This window comes from Babjeviella inositovora, assembly GCF_001661335.1.
Source record: "Babjeviella inositovora NRRL Y-12698 unplaced genomic scaffold BABINscaffold_1, whole genome shotgun sequence".
In the NCBI taxonomy this organism is placed as follows: Eukaryota; Fungi; Ascomycota; class Pichiomycetes; order Serinales; genus Babjeviella; species Babjeviella inositovora.
The window spans coordinates 601,433-614,892 of NW_017566838.1; the positions used below are offsets into that span (position 1 = coordinate 601,433).

General features: G+C 48.6%; 6 protein-coding genes and 1 non-coding gene across 7 annotated transcripts; 4 read left to right on the forward strand and 3 right to left on the reverse strand.

The window, feature by feature from the left end:
* Nucleotides 1-42: 42 nt before the first annotated feature.
* TIM17 (protein transporter) lies at nucleotides 43-510 on the forward strand (the record flags this gene model as incomplete). Its single annotated transcript, XM_019131482.1, has 1 exon — nucleotides 43-510. The coding sequence occupies one exon, from the start codon at nucleotides 43-45 to the stop codon at nucleotides 508-510; it is 468 nt and encodes a 155-aa protein (XP_018987743.1).
* Nucleotides 511-1,368: 858 nt separating this feature from the next.
* On the reverse strand, nucleotides 1,369-3,423 carry BABINDRAFT_164211 (uncharacterized protein; the record flags this gene model as incomplete). The annotated part of the gene is made up of 1 exon (XM_019130236.1): nucleotides 1,369-3,423. The coding sequence occupies one exon, from the start codon at nucleotides 3,421-3,423 to the stop codon at nucleotides 1,369-1,371; it is 2,055 nt and encodes a 684-aa protein (XP_018987744.1).
* Nucleotides 3,424-3,730: 307 nt separating this feature from the next.
* On the reverse strand, nucleotides 3,731-3,803 carry BABINDRAFT_t51. The gene has a single exon. It is a non-coding gene; the product is annotated as a tRNA-Thr (tRNA).
* A 107-nt stretch (nucleotides 3,804-3,910) lies between these two features.
* Nucleotides 3,911-6,910, forward strand: VPS11 (tethering complex subunit). The gene has a single exon (XM_019127412.1). The coding sequence runs from the start codon at nucleotides 3,963-3,965 to the stop codon at nucleotides 6,858-6,860; it is 2,898 nt and encodes a 965-aa protein (XP_018987745.1). The 5' UTR covers nucleotides 3,911-3,962; the 3' UTR covers nucleotides 6,861-6,910.
* A 1,214-nt stretch (nucleotides 6,911-8,124) lies between these two features.
* Nucleotides 8,125-10,256, forward strand: STE11 (mitogen-activated protein kinase kinase kinase). Its single transcript, XM_019127413.1, has one exon. The coding sequence runs from the start codon at nucleotides 8,361-8,363 to the stop codon at nucleotides 10,209-10,211; it is 1,851 nt and encodes a 616-aa protein (XP_018987746.1). The 5' UTR covers nucleotides 8,125-8,360; the 3' UTR covers nucleotides 10,212-10,256.
* A 122-nt stretch (nucleotides 10,257-10,378) lies between these two features.
* On the reverse strand, nucleotides 10,379-11,140 carry BABINDRAFT_159015 (uncharacterized protein). Its single transcript, XM_019127414.1, has one exon. It carries the CDS (start codon nucleotides 11,011-11,013, stop codon nucleotides 10,732-10,734), a length of 282 nt encoding a protein of 93 aa, XP_018987747.1. The 5' UTR covers nucleotides 11,014-11,140; the 3' UTR covers nucleotides 10,379-10,731.
* An 85-nt stretch (nucleotides 11,141-11,225) lies between these two features.
* Nucleotides 11,226-13,195, forward strand: BABINDRAFT_159016 (metallophosphoesterase family protein). The gene has a single exon (XM_019127415.1). The coding sequence runs from the start codon at nucleotides 11,260-11,262 to the stop codon at nucleotides 12,898-12,900; it is 1,641 nt and encodes a 546-aa protein (XP_018987748.1). The 5' UTR covers nucleotides 11,226-11,259; the 3' UTR covers nucleotides 12,901-13,195.
* Nucleotides 13,196-13,460: the final 265 nt, after the last annotated feature.

The following is a 13,460-nucleotide window of genomic DNA, read 5'->3' on the forward strand; positions in this document are numbered from 1 at the left end:
CCTCAAGGGTATCTATCCAATCACACACTACACAACACAGCTATGTCTTCCGACCATTCCAGAGATCCTTGTCCTATCGTTATTTTGAACGATTTCGGTGGTGCCTTCTCTATGGGTGTTATTGGTGGTTCTATCTGGCACGGGATCAAGGGTTTCCGTAACTCGCCTTACGGTGAAAGACGTATCGGTATGCTTTCTGCCATCAAGGCCAGAGCGCCAGTTGTCGGTGGTAACTTCGGTGTCTGGGGTGGTTTGTTCTCCACCTTTGACTGTTCCGTCAAGGCTGTCAGAAAGAGAGAGGATCCTTGGAATGCCATCATCGCTGGTTTCTTCACCGGTGGTGCCTTGGCCTTCAGAGGTGGGAAGAAGCATACCTTGCAGTCTGCCATCATGTGTTCCATCTTGTTGGGTGTCTTTGAGGGTGTTGGTTTAATGTTCCAGAAGTACTCCGCCTGGCAGAATAAGCCACAGGCTATGGCTTACCCAGACCAGCCGCAACCAATGGCCTAGCCGCCTTGGCTAGAACTGTCTTAAAGCGGTATCCAAAACTGGCCACCATTCATGCCATTTCATGTCCCCACATCTTTTCTGTATTCTATTCACTCCTTCCCATTGGCCGTCCGGAAAAATTCTTGTACATATATGCCTCTCGGTGAACGATTCAGTTCTACTTCATTAATCCTATGATATTAATAGCTAACATAATACCTGTAAGGCTAGAGCACCTCTGAGCCTTGGGTGGCGAGAACTAGCAAATGTATACGGTTCCATGCGGCTCTCGGTTGGTTCAGTCTAAAGCAAACTCGCATAGTCTCTAGTGATTGCTATGGTCAGAGTATTCCCGGGTATTCGATAAATAACCACACGTAGTGTATAGAGCTAACACACAGGGTATTGCGCCACAGATAATTTGAATATGTAGTTTCATCACTCTGGTTTTGTACACGTAGGCGCCATAAAGTATAAATGCAACCCCCGGGGCTCTGTCGGTTCAATGCTCAAGGTAGTTTCCGAAAGTATTTCGACAAGACTGAGATGGCAAAGAAAATCTGCTTAATAATGTTCCTGATAGTCTTAAACCCCATTGGTTCTAGAGTGAGACTACTTTCAGGTGGGATTGCATCTTGATCTTTTTAATGTACTATTACTATCCCAAAAACCTCCTCAATAATTTGTAAAAAAAAAATATCGAGAATATCTGTTAAAGGGTCTAAATAAAACTAGAGGTTGTGATTATCGATCCATGTAGAAGCACATCAAGGTGACTTTGCCAGGGATATATATTACCCTTCGACCTTTTTCTTGGGTTTCTTCATATATCTTAATCTCTATTTCAAAACTATATCGAAAATAACCCAATAAATGAATCTATGAGATATACACCGCGTATTGGGCACTCTCTAATTGTTCAGCTCTAAGCGTGGACAAAATATTCTCGTAAATAACAACTGGGGGATGCTCAGACCTATTGGAACTAGGGGGAGTAACTTCCATACCATAGTGTTGCGCTTCGATACACGATTCAACTGACGCTTGTGTCATCTCCTTCGCCTGGATAAAGAACTTAATGATGTCACAGTACTTGGTCAACGTCCGATCGCCTTCCTTTCTTTGGAAACTTTCGAGCTGCTCCACAATGTCCTGGTATTCACTTAAAGACCGTTCCCCAATAATTAACCTCAACCATTTTCGCAAATTCTTGAGATATGATTGCAACACACTAGACACAAGCTCGTCAAGACACAGTATCAACTGTGGTAACTCATCACGGATCTGGTTCTCGAGCGAAACGTACTTTCGGGCCATGACAGAACCCTTGCTGAAAACTGATGCTAGAAGGGAAGTGGCTGAGAAATCAGTCACATCTTCTTTGCTGCCCAATCTGGTGGTATGTGAGGTTTGGATGTAGTTTGCATACGCCGACCGAAGCTTGCGATGCTCGTTGATTTTATCTTTTGTAATCTCACAGTACCGCATGGCCAAGTCCATTGACGTCAATATTGTCATCCGGATATCGTTTATAACAAGTTTTGTCTCAGATCTTTGCCAGGTGACTTTTTCAACATACGCAGCGTAAATTGATCCAATATAATTGTTGGTCACACCTCGGGCGCTGCTATCCCTTTTAAGAGTACTGGGGCGTTCAGTGTAGTACAGCAGGGAGGCCGACCCTTTGGTGACTATCGACAAGTTATGAGAATAGTTTCTTCTATGCCTCGAATCCTTATCTAAAGGCTCGTTTTCATGATTCCAAACTGTACTAGTACCAGATTCGTTTGATTTCTGCCAGAGCTTCGAGTACTTTATATTGACATCCATCAAATCCAGAATATTTTCTAGTGACTTTTCTATTGTAGCTTTAATTCTAGTCAAGGCGTGGTATCTGGGTTTGAACCCTTTCACTAGATCGGCGTACTCTCTTCGGTGCACAGAGGGGTGTATATCCTTCTGGCCATCTTCGGTGCTACCTTTGTTCGCAGCCTGGATGGTGCTCTCCACCTCGACTATCGCGCACTGGAGCTTGACATTCTCTTGGCTGCTCAAGCTCTCTCCAAATTGTACCGACAACTCCTTGAGTAGCGCCGGATATTTGAACAAACGTTGCACTGGGGTCATCAATAAGGAATCGAGAGACCAACAATTTGTCTTGCTCTTGGATAGGAACTGCGCTTCTTTTAGCCATTCTGCGACCTTGGGTTCCCCCATTCTGGATAACCGATTCAATGTCTGTATTTGTTTGACATAGTTCAGGAAATAGGTGAGATAAAGTGGTTTCACAAAGTTGATAAACTCAAGCAAGATAGTGCCAAGCGGGATTTTTGCGATACTAAAGTGGGGAAGGGTAGGAGAAATATCCCCCGAGGCGATATTTTGTGAACCGCTGATCTGATTAACTAATTGATTACCGAGGGTGATGAATTGGCATATGGCTGATGGGAATATTACATCAACATCTTGTGCGGAGACAGAATTTGCGTACTGGTAGGTCAGTAACAAGGATTTGTAAACCGATTGGACAACCTTCAAGTCGCCAGTAAAGGAAAGCTCAGATTGGACGAGCTCAAGGTGCGCTAGCAGGGGGATTGTTATTGGGCCGACCTCTTGCTTCAGAGATGCTTTAGCCTCTGTATCAAGTTCCCATTTCTCAACTTCTGGCTGAATTTGTTTCTGAGACACTGCCAATCTATCGATCGTGTCCTTTTGACATGTCCCTGTTACAGAATACCAAAGGGAATTTGCATAGGGATTGAAGTTTGAGTGGGTATCCTTTGCATAGGTACTATCCGGAAGAATATCAGGGAAATCTCCACCTTGAACCATGAAAGCCTCGGGGGATAACTTGGTATCTTTTGGATGACCCCCAGTAGCCAGTGCATTCTTGAGCCACGATGGACAGAACTTATCTAGATTTTCGGAAGCCATCTGGGGTAATTTTTTTATAACTATTCAAGAATTATGTGATTAGATGTAAGTATAGCCATTGACTAGAGGCATTTTACAGTCACTACTTGGGGAGAATAGCTGGATAAATACGACTCAAGTTCGGAAACATGGCACAGATTTGTAACAAACGGAAACATTTTCGAAACAACTTACTAAGACAGTAACCAAGTACCGACCAGAGAGTAGAACCTGTAAATAGTACAGTACATGATATAAAGCCCCACGTTTCACAAGCACCTTAAACTAATTTTTTCCGAGCCTCATGTGCTTCAAAAAGTGTGAAAAATGCCTCCAGCCAGATTCGAACTGACGATCTCCTCATTACTAGTGAGGTGCCTTACCAACTTGGCCATAGAGGCGAGACTTGAAATTTTCGATAAATATGTGATCAAATCCCACATAATTTTTGAATCCTGCAGCTCACTGGAGTCAATGTATATCTCGCCAAGGCTTCACGCCAACCCATTCATCTTCGCCACTCCTTCTACTCAATTGCTCGCACACCCAGTCATCATCCTATGTCTTTAGCTAATTGGAAAACTTTCCACTTTTTCGAGGAGACGCAGCTCCGCGATCCATCGTTTGGATCGCCAGACCCACTCTACTCCACGGGCGTCACCGCCACGTGCTCCACCAAAGACTTCTTTGTGGTCGCCACTAACACAGGGGTGATCCGCCTCATCACGCCAGATTTCCAGCTACGAACGCAGTTCCAGGCCTACGAGCTCGGCTACACGGTTTGCCACCTCCAGAGCCTCGACCGCTACCTCGTGAGCATTGCGGAGAAGCAGGGGTTTCCGTCGGTGTTGAAGCTCTGGGATATGGAGCGGGTGCTCGGTGAAGAGATGAACGAATTCAAGTTCCACACGAGCGCAAAGATCTCCAACGGAACCAACGCATTTCCCATGACGGCATTCGCAGCGACAGCAGACTTTTCAGTATTGGCGTGTGGCTACGCAAACGGTGCCGCGGTGGTGGTACGCGGAGACCTCCTTCGCGACCGCGGTTCACGGCAGCGCGTGGTGTACGAGAGTGCAGAACCAGTGACGGGTGTGCGATTCCGGGACGAATCGGTTTTATACATCACCACCACTTCTAGAATCCTTACGGTCCCTACCACGGGCAGAAACCAGGGAAAGCCAGACAAAATTCTTGATAAAAAGCAGGGGTGTGACCTCGGCTGTGCTTATGAAGATTCAGGTGACTTGGTGGTTGCGCGCGACGACGGATTGACCTTCTACAACACACTCGGGAAGCACTCGTTTCTCCCGTTGGAGGTAGCCAAGCGCCGAGTCTTTAACTTTGGAAAGTATTTGCTTATTGTTACTGAGACGATACCAGAGCGTAGCGAACAGCTCAGTAGCTTGATTGGTGGTACGCGCAGCGCAGCACGCGTACTAATTGTCGACTTGAAGAATCGCTTTGTTGCACATCAGCAAAGCCTCCAGAGCGCCGTCAGCGACGTCTTTCACATGTGGGGCGATACTTACCTCTATACCAAGGATGGCTTACTCTGGAAATTCCACGAAAAGGCGCAACAACAGCAAATCGATGCAATTGTCGCGCGGGAGAACTTTCCGGTGGCCATCGCCTTGGCACGTGAGTACGCCATGGATGAGACCCTTGTTATGGGTATTGTCCGCCACTACGCCGACTACCTCTATCTGAAAAATGAACACGACAGGGCCATGGACCAGTACGTGGTGTGTGCCGCGATAGTGGAGCCGTCCGAAGTGATTCTCAAGTACAAGGGGAACGAAAACATCTACAGTTTGATCCGGTACCTCGAGAAGCTTACGCTGATGAAGATGGCAAATAATGATCACACAACGCTTCTTGTGTGCTGCTACTGCAAGATGAAAAAAGTGGCGGAAATTGATCGGTTCATCGAGGACTTTTCTGCCGACGATTACGTCTTCCACGACGCATCTGTCGGGGGGAGCGTACCCGCGGGCGCATTGAACTTGAACTTGGTTGTGAATCTTCTCCGCGAGTGCGGCTACTTCCGTCAGGCCGTGCGCTTGTTGGGCAAGTTGGGTGAACACAACACGATTGTGGAGATCCAGTTGCACGACTTGAAGCGTGCCCGCGCGTGTGTGCGATATGTGAGGTCGTTGCCGTATGATGAAGCGTTGCGGATTCTTATCAACCACTCCAAGACGTTGCTCGACCGCGTTCCTATCGAAACCACTCAGCTTTTGATCGATGTTTTTACGGCAAAGTATTTCCCAGAGGAGTCTGATGAATCGGCAGCGGATTCCCGCCCTGAGGAGCCTGACTCCTCCTTCCCATTGCAAAGCTACAAGGCTTTTGTCTCCTACATCTCTCTGAAGCGTGAGAAGCTCCCAGACGATCCTAAGCCGCCTTCCAAGCCAACTTATACTCCTCCCCGCCCGCGATTGATTTTCCCCAGCTTTGTCGGAAAACCCCACGAGTTTGTGGTGTTCTTGGAAGCCTGTGTAGAGACGTACACCAAGTTGGAAGGGAACGAAACGGAGCGTAAGGACATTCTTGTGACATTGTTAGAGATGTATCTCACGCTAGCGGATGAGAGCGAAGGATCCCTGCGGTCAGAATGGCAGACCAAGGCCAGCTTGTTGATTCGCGCACAGCGGAACGTGCTCGATGCGCCACAGGTGTTGCTCTTAGCTACAATATTCGACTTTGCGGAAGGCGAGCTCCTTGCAAAAGACCAGCCAGGCTATGAGATCGACCTCTTCCGCTCTTCCTGTGCTGCCGAGGACGTTCCGGGGGCCATTTCGCTTTTGCTGAAGTATGGTGATGCCGAGCCACAGTTGTACGTGCTTGCTTTGACCTTCTATGTCTCGTGCGAGCGTGTTTACGAGGCTGTGGGGGCGGCAGAGGTTGCGCGTGTCTTGCGCGAGATCCAGGCACGCGACCTAGTCTCGCCCCTCGAGCTCATCCAGACACTCAGTGCAACTAGCGTTGCAAGCATTGGCTTGGTCAAGAGCTACTTGGTGGAGTATGTTCAGCAGCAAAATGAAGAGATTGCAAATAATGAGAAGCTCATTGAGTCGTACCGCAAGGAAACGGAGACAAAAAAGCGTGAAATTCGCGCTTTGAAACAGGACCCTTTGACGGTGCAAACTGCCAAATGTGCCATCTGTGGCGGTCGCTTAGACTTCCCCGTCGTCCACTTCAAGTGTGCCCATTCGTACCATCAGCGGTGTTTGGCGGAGGCTGATGTAGATGCGTTGACGGACATTGAAACTTGTCCCACGTGCGCCAGCGAGGTGGATCAGATTGTGGCATTACGCGAGCAGGAGCGGGAGGTTAGTGAGCGCATGGACCTTCTTGATCTTTCCTTGCAGAACAGCGAGGATCGGTTTAAAATTGTAGCGGACTTCATGGGCAGGGGCGCTATGGATGGGGGCAAGTATGTATTTGATAGTTAGATATGGTAGATATAAGGTGACTTAGTTAATGTTAAAAGCGCTTTCCCCAAGAGGTGCCTATTATCGTGGCACATGTAAGGCTAGAGGGGCTATTGCAATGACGCGAGTGGTGCTTTTTCTCGCAGATCCTTCTAGGTTTTTGGGTCGCTTACCGTAGCGAAGCGAGTACGATATCGTTTCTGGCGAAGCTTTCGACTTCTCCGATATTCGCACACCGGTGAATACGGAAGGAATTGGTCTTTCCTAATATTCCATCAAGACCTGTAGTTACAGTGCATGATGCATAAAACCCAATTAGACGAATCCTTGTTGATACTCTAGAATTCGATTACAACCAGGGACGGGAATTAAAAGCCAGGAGAGGTGGTTGGTACGCTGTTCTCAACCAGAAGGCGTTCGCAGTCAACCCAGCAATACACACGTGGTATCCCGACTCATTAAATTACCAGCTTAGCTAGGCAGTATATAATTGCCAATTGGCTATTTCATTCTGCTCTTCTGAAAAGACTATCTGGGACTGTAGGTGCAGACACCTGGGTCTTATCTAAACGGCTTGTCTATAAACCATCCGGAGGGCTCACTTGGCGCTGTACGCTGCCACTCCGTATGCTGGAATTGAAGGGAAGTTTGTACTTCATAATTTTAGTTGCAGGGAAATAGAGAATAATTTTCATATGAATTTACCATATTTTTATAGGGTATATACTACGATCTAATCCCGGTTAACAGAGATCAACCATCGTGCTTGGCCAGTTACTCTCAGCCTATTTTCGTGGATCAGATGCTCTATCTCCCGTGCTGGCACAATAGGTGCAGCCCGTTGAGAAAACCTATCTCATTTCCTTGGCATACTATTCGCCATGGGGTATGAAAATAGCCCGACAATAAAATCAACGTCGATTATAGAAAATAAATGCCCGTAGTCTGTTTTACATAGCTCTTTTCCTGACGTCGATTAGAGGTGAAAGGTCCCTGATCTCGTCCTATCAGTCGCCAGTATGCTTCCCAGCATTTCATGCATGCGCGTGGCTTACAAGGCCCTATCAAATTCAAGGATGAGCCATGGCTTTAACGAGATTAAATACTAACTATATATATAACTTATAATTAGTTGATATATTTGCAATGAGGGATAAGCAATGCTTGCTTCTAGTACCTTCGAAAAAAACAAGTCAATTAATAGTGCTCGTCTAGCTGCGAAAGTTCACGAGGTCGTGCTCCCGTCAACCAACAAATCGCAACATTGTAGAATATTACGCGTTTGTCTCTCTACTTTTCCGCCATTGCAGTTTCTTCTACATCCTTACACATCTTGTTCGCAGTCGTCACACGGTCTAATACTTTATCCCGTTCCCTTAACGTCCTTCCACGTGGTACAGCGTATTTCTACTCGTACTACGTTCCTTTTTTGACGTCTGTTTCACGTCAGGCTGCACCCGCTACTGCTATAACCTTCACGCGACATCTCCCCCCATCTCCTACGTTAGCCCACAGCCTTCCATGCCGTCCGATCCGACCTCCACGGAGATGTGGCTCACCAGCCTCCAATGTGAGCGCTATATCCCAGCGTTTCAGGCCCATGGGATCACACCAGAGCTCCTCCCAGAGATCGACGCAGATGCGCTCGCAGAGCTCCGTGTGGACAAGGTGGGCGACCGGATGCGTCTTGAGCGCGCAATCCGCGACATGCGCGTCAGCCGGCTCAAGGGCCAGGTACAAGTGAAGGCGATTTTGGAGCACATCACTCTCAGCCTCGCGCAGCTTCCGTCGACCAGCACGCCGAAGGAGGATGCCAAGTACGTGACATTCATTCAGCAGGATGGCACGAGCAAGCAGATCGACGTTTCTGGGTGCTTTAACGCGCAGTCTATAAAGCGTAAGGCGCTCAAGAAGTTAGGTGTGCGCTCCAATCCCGAGCTCTGGAACACGTACGTGTGCGACGCGCAGCAGCGCGTACTGATGCTCTACGATGTGGAGCTTGTGACGATCTGTTACTCGGCAGACCGCGCGGAGCGGCATCGCGTAATCCTCTGCCCCGCGGTTGAGCGGCCGAGCGCGGCAGCACTCACGATGTCGCGCCAGGTGATGGCTCGTACAGGCGCACGCGACGTACGCGGGCTCCGCAGTTTCTTCGGCCACCGTCCGCCGAGCGAGTTAATCCTGACCAACTTGGCTGAGTACTTCCCGGAAGCCAAGCCTGACCAGTTGGAAAAGACGGTGCGCAACTCGGTGCGCTACTCGGTGCGCATGTCACGGCTCCCGCCGATGCCGCACGCCTCCGCAGCATCGGTATTCTCTGGATCAGCGGCGTCAATTGGAAGCCGCGCGTCGCGCACGGTAGGCGATGTGTGGATGACAAACGCAAGTGCTGTAGAGGAAGCCATGGGCGACGACGAATCGTTCAAACCGCCGCGTGCGAACCGGCTCCTGGTGTTCCAGCTGAACCGCTCGTCACGCATCGAGCTCATTCTGTTGGATGAACTGGACGAGGATCCCGATGAGAGTGGCCCGTTAAACTGGCTCAAGGGCGCGCACATCGGCTCCGGCTCCTTTGGCAACGTGTATCTCGGGATGAACGCTATGACCGGTGAACTCATGGCGGTCAAGCAGGTCGAGTTACCTAGTAGCGTGGGTCAGGACAGCCATAAGCAGGCGATGATCGATGCGTTGCTGCACGAGATGGCACTCCTCAAGACGCTCAACCATGAGAACATCGTGCGCTACTTCGGCACTGACTCGGACGCCACGCACGTGAATATCTTCTTGGAGTACGTGCCCGGGGGCTCCGTTGCGTCAATGCTCACCAACTACGGCCCGTTTGAGGAGCCGTTGATCCGCAACTTTGTACGCCAGATCTTGATCGGTTTGAACTACCTCCATGGGGAGGAGATAATCCACAGGGATATCAAAGGTGCTAATATTCTCATCGACATCAAAGGCACCGTTAAGATCTCGGACTTTGGTATTTCGAAAAAACTCGACGGGTCCATCCAGTCGCGCCGCGCGTCTCTCCAGGGTTCGGTCTACTGGATGGCCCCAGAAGTGGTCAAGCAGGTCGCGTACACCAAAAAGGCGGATATTTGGTCCGTGGGGTGTTTGGTGGTGGAGATGTTCACCGGGAAGCATCCATTCCCGGACTTCAGTCAGATGCAGGCGATCTTCAAAATCGGCACACACATCCTCCCGGAGATTCCCAGCTGGTGCACGCGTGAGGCGGAGCATTTCTTGATGCAGGTATTTGAGTTGGACTACCAGAAGCGGCCGGGCGCGGCCGAATTATTGTCGGATCCATTTATCAGCAGTTTGATTATGACAAAGCAAAAAGGAGAAGTAACCGGTAACAAAGAATAGCCCAAAGAGTTATTTTCTAAGTATTCTGTTTAAAAATAACCAGGATGAAATTGTCTATTTTCTGTAGTGGAAATTTAACGATGTGAGCTCAGATCGACGGCGGTGTAGATTGGATTTGTCCGAATTCTGTAAAGGATGATAACGTTATATTAGTTCATGTATTGTGAATAACCTGATTTTAGAGTATTTTCAGAATTGGAAGTGTTAGTTTGGTGATGCATTTTCCAGTCTCGTTGTAAATAAGTAATAAGCACATCGTTCAACTCTATATTACGGACCAACGCATGTTAATAAAGCATTAGCTATACTTTTTTATTCACTTACTGGCTGAATATAACTTCCGGAGTAACCCCAATATGCCAAAGCTGGCATTCTGTGCCGTATTAAACAATGATATCCTCTCCCCTCATCACTGATTCGTTTAATTTTTCTATACAGCAACCAGAGTTGACCTAGATCCAAGTCTTTCTTTCCTCGAGAAACTCAATTACCAACGAGGCCAGGCAACCGGTTCACCCTTTTACCTCGGGCTACTCTGCGGGCTCGCCTGTCTGGTCCCCCCAAGAAGACCGCCCGTATTCGGCTGCGGCGGCTGATTGTGGTTGCACTGCGTTTTCTGGAATATAGGGTCAATCACACGGTGGTGTGGTTTTGTCATCAGTGCTAACGGTGCTGTTCTACCATCGGGAAACACCACCCGATATTCCTCTTTCGTTTTCTCTTTGTCTTCCCTTTGTTCCGTTGCTTCCTTGATGCCGGCGTGTGTATCCACTTTTGCGTGTTCTTTGATATCTTCGGGCATTGTAAATCGGTTACAGTTGCTTTGGTAAAACTGGTGGTGTATGCACTAACCTTGTGAAACCGTTAAGATTGAGAGTTTTGGGAGCAACCGATAAGGATGCGCCTTCAAACTCGCGCGCACACACGCGTCCCAAACTGAACCGAAAATAATGCAAACCGTGCGGCGGTATTTTTCTTGGCGGCTAATTCAGATAGCTAACATGCGCCATTACTCAATACCAAACCACCCCTTTATTCCTGATCTCTTATGCCCCGAATAGTCCTCAACAAACGCTGGATCCGCCAGTCAGCATACCTCCTCCTAGCACTTATACTCTCCACTATCACATTCACAGTCGTGGTGCGTACCCTTACGCTGGTGTCGGACTCGCTATATAGTGTCCTCCCGTACACCGGCGGCTTAGCACTCAAAGATATCCAGATTCGCACGTGCTCAAAGCTCGGTCCGTGTGGTGCCAGTGGCTGGGCTAGAATTCCGAAAGACTTGTTGCTTAGTAGTTCTTGGACCTCCAATGTTTACTTGTTCCACCATTCAAGCGAAAAGCTGGACTCTCAGGTAATTGTTGACCTTTGTGTAGGGGAAAGGCCTCAGAAAGTGCTAGATCTGGTCAAAATGGAGGGTGAGCTCACTCGGGAGCAGCTACACGAGGCAGCATCTTCCCAAGGCTGGAAAGAGACTTCTCACGGTCTATGGGTCAAATACGGCGAGTATAGAAAGCTGGATGCCGTCACAGGCATCAATATCCTCTTTGGTGATGATTCAGTAGACCCCAGGCTGGGATGGAAGAAAATCAGCGTCCCCTTGGCGGTCGAAGGCAGATACAACGCGTATGTTAGCTACAGACAAGGCCCTGAGGTACAAATTCCGCCTCCGGTGTTGAAGATTAATCCGAGTGGAAAGTTCAAAATCTTGCAAGTGGCGGATATGCACTTCTCTACGGGCTATGGAGAGTGTCGTGACCCGTTCCCGGTGTTGCTGTCCAAGGATGCCCAGAGCTGTCAAGCCGACCCCAGAACACTCGAGTTTGTGAACAAGGTGTTGGATGCGGAAAAACCGGACTTTGTGGTGCTTTCAGGAGACCAAATATTCGGGGAGGAGTCGTACGATTCGGAAACGTCGCTTTTCAAAGCTGTTAAACCGTTCATTGATCGTGCCATCCCCTATGCCATTACGTTGGGGAACCACGACGACGAAGGCTCCTTATCTCGGGAGCAAATCATGGCCCTTTCCTGTTCGTTGCCATTCTCGCTTGCCTCAATGGGCCCAGCTGAGGTTGACGGTTTTGGCAACTACGTTCTCACTGTTGAGGCTCCCAAGTCGACCAACCCAGCCGTGTCGTTATACTTTTTGGATACCCATTCGTACGCCCAGAACCAAAAGGTGACTCCTGGTTACGACTGGCTCAAGCCCAACCAGTTGGAGTTTGTTTCCGCCCAGCATAACTTGCTCAAGCACAAGATTAAAAAGTACACTCACATTCATATGACGATGGCATTTTTCCATATTCCATTACCTGAGTACCGCGAGGTAAACGGCCAGCAAATGGTGGGCACGTATAAAGAGGGTATCACTGCCCCGAACTACAATTCAGGCGGCCGAAAGGCATTGGGAGACATCGGGGTGAGTGTGGTCAGCGTGGGCCATGACCATTGTAACGACTACTGTGCGCTCCACGAGAAGGAGGAGAATAGGATGTGGTTGTGTTATGGTGGGGGCAGCGGAGAAGGTGGGTATGGCGGATACGGAGGAACCTCCAGAAGGGTTAGGGTGTTTGATATTGATACCCAAGAAAACAGTATCCAGTCCTGGAAGCGGTTAGAAAATTCACCAGAGACGGTATTTGACCAACAGTTGCTTGTCTCCGGCGGTGTGGCCGTTCCTTTGTAAGAGGGGGAGTTGAAATTGTAATTCAATACTGCGACAAGGGTGATTGCAATTTGAGTGGCGGTCCTGTTGCTTGTCCCCACTTGAGTAACTGGAGCATTGTCTTTGTGAAACAACAAGCTACAAAGCTACAAAGCTTCCGCTGAGCGGACTATTGTTGTGTACGTGTTAAAAGGTGCCCACCTCCCCCGAGCTATTGCCAACGGGGAGTGTGAATCCCACATTTGGGTCTGAAGGCAGTCACTATCCAGAATCTAGGCCTAAATAGATTTTCTATATTCCAATCTCATTCTACCCGTAACATAACCATCCTCTATATAAGCCAATTATGAATAAAGCTTTAGTCGAGTATTCCACCTCCCGGATTATTGAGTGCGGCTCGTGCGTGGTATCTTTTCCTTATCAGGAAAAGCGATAATCAGCAAACCCCCTCGGTCTGATGCTCGGTAAGTTATTATACCACCTCAGGCTACGAGCTACGGGTAACTTCTAATTGGTACAATTGATTTATGAATAGGTTTCTGGTTCCATAGGGCACCTTGATAACTTCGAGCTCGTCTCCA

Coding starts and splice junctions, on each gene's coding strand:
- VPS11 (XM_019127412.1), top strand. CDS start 3,963: ATGTCTTTAGCTAATTGGAAAACTTTCCACTTTTTCGAGGAGACGCAG.
- BABINDRAFT_159016 (XM_019127415.1), top strand. CDS start 11,260: ATGCCCCGAATAGTCCTCAACAAACGCTGGATCCGCCAGTCAGCATAC.
- STE11 (XM_019127413.1), top strand. CDS start 8,361: ATGCCGTCCGATCCGACCTCCACGGAGATGTGGCTCACCAGCCTCCAA.
- BABINDRAFT_159015 (XM_019127414.1), bottom strand. CDS start 11,013: ATGCCCGAAGATATCAAAGAACACGCAAAAGTGGATACACACGCCGGC.